The sequence below is a fragment of the Pteropus medius genome, unplaced genomic scaffold (assembly GCF_902729225.1).
Source record: "Pteropus medius unplaced genomic scaffold, Ma_sr-lr_union100, whole genome shotgun sequence".
NCBI classification, from domain to species: domain Eukaryota; kingdom Metazoa; phylum Chordata; class Mammalia; order Chiroptera; family Pteropodidae; genus Pteropus; species Pteropus medius.
The window spans coordinates 6,974,394-6,976,146 of NW_024348533.1; the positions used below are offsets into that span (position 1 = coordinate 6,974,394).

At 40.1% G+C, this 1,753-nt stretch overlaps 1 protein-coding gene across 1 annotated transcript; it reads right to left on the minus strand.

Moving 5' to 3' along the window:
• Positions 1-491: 491 nt before the first annotated feature.
• LOC120616683 (olfactory receptor 2L3-like) lies at positions 492-1,604 on the minus strand. The gene has a single exon (XM_039880340.1). It carries the CDS (start codon positions 1,425-1,427, stop codon positions 492-494), a length of 936 nt encoding a protein of 311 aa, XP_039736274.1. The 5' UTR covers positions 1,428-1,604.
• Between the last annotated feature and the right edge of the window lie 149 nt (positions 1,605-1,753).

Here is a 1,753-nt window from a genome sequence, read left to right on the forward strand (position 1 = left end):
TTTTTAACACGCCCTTTTTCTTAACATCTTGCATTACAAAAGATACCAGTTTATTTTAATATTAGATTTTGTAATTTACATAACCCTATTCATTTGAAGTAGTTTTTAATTATTATATTTCAAATAATCTTTCTACTTTAAATAGTAAGGAGACTCAAGAGAGATGAGTTTATTTTTAAACCTGGACATGGATTCTTATCTTATTTACAGGAAATGTTTAATAACTTCAGAGATTTCAGATTAAGTGTAATTTTTAAAGTGTAAAATAATATTTTCCCTTAATTAATGCTCCAAATCTATTTATAAAAAAAGTACAGAAACCTTCATCAGAGGCCTGAAAATCACATATAAAAGCATTATTTACATAAAACCACAATCACCTTGGTTTCCTGAAACCACACAACACCAGCTTGGTACTTAAAATTTGACCTGTAGCTTTGTCCATGATCACAAACATGCCTTTTTCACAGTTGGGAAGTATTGCTCATCTACTAAGATGCCACAGATCTCCCCATCAGCTTCCTGAGAGCTGCCACCACCTCCTTGTTCCTTAGGCTGTAGATGAGGGGATTCAGCAATGGGGTGAGGATGTTACTGAAAACAGAGAGAGCCTGGTCCTGCTCTGGACTATGCGAAGAAGTGAAAGTCATGTAAATGAATATGTTTGGGCCAAAAAAGAGACTCACTACAGTTAGGTGGGAAGAGCAGGTTGCCAGGATTTTTTTCCTGCCCTTGACAGAGTTCATACGAAGGACAGTGAGAAAGATGAGAGTATAAGAAGCTGTGATGAGGCTGAAAGGCAGAACCAGCAGCACAATACTTGTCACCACCACTACTAACTGATATACTGAAGTGTCCTTGCAGGAGAGCTTAATGAGGACTGGGACCTCACAGAAGAAGTGGTGGATCTCCCTTGACCCACAGATGGGAAAATGCATAGGGTAGATTGTATGGATAAGCGAACTTATAGAGCCTCCAGTCCAACATCCAGCAACCATCTGGAGACAGAACCTGGGACTCATGATAGTGGGATAGCGCAGGGGGCTGCAGACGGCCATGTAGCGGTCATAAGCCATGAGAGTCAAGATGAGGCACTCAGACATTCCCAACATAAGGAAGAAGAAACTCTGGATCCCACAGCCAATCCATGATATGGTCCTTTTCCCTGTGAAAAAGTTAGAGGCCATTTTTGGAACAATGGTGGAAGTTAATGTCAAGTCAATGAGGGAGAGCTGACTGAGGAGTATGTACATGGGCGTGTGGAGCCTGGAGTCCTCCCAAATCAGGACGATCAGAAGCATGTTTCCCAGGAAGGCAAGAATGTAGATGAAGACAATCATGGAGTTGAGAATCATGGAATTCCAAAACTCAGGAAAGAGTCCCACAAGGATGAAATCAGTTACTGAGGACTCATTCCCATCCACCATGCCTCTAAAAGTAATGTGACAGGGTCAGGGAACAAATCAAATGGATTGGAACAGCTGACATTCAGTACAGATCTTATATTAATATGTGGATCTAAAATTTTATGTCTTTTTTCTCAACTCTGGACTCACAATATTGCCATCATCTCATCTTACTATATATTATTTAACAATTGCTTAAATGTTTGTTAAATACAGAATATTGAAAAAAATGATCAACTTCAGTGCTTCTTAGCCTCTGCTGAGTTAACTTTTCCTTCCTTCCTTCCTTCTTTCCTTCCTTCCTTCCTCTCTCCCTTCCTCCCTTCCTTTCCTTCCCTCCCTCCCTC

Coding starts and splice junctions, on each gene's coding strand:
- LOC120616683 (XM_039880340.1), bottom strand. CDS start 1,427: ATGGTGGATGGGAATGAGTCCTCAGTAACTGATTTCATCCTTGTGGGA.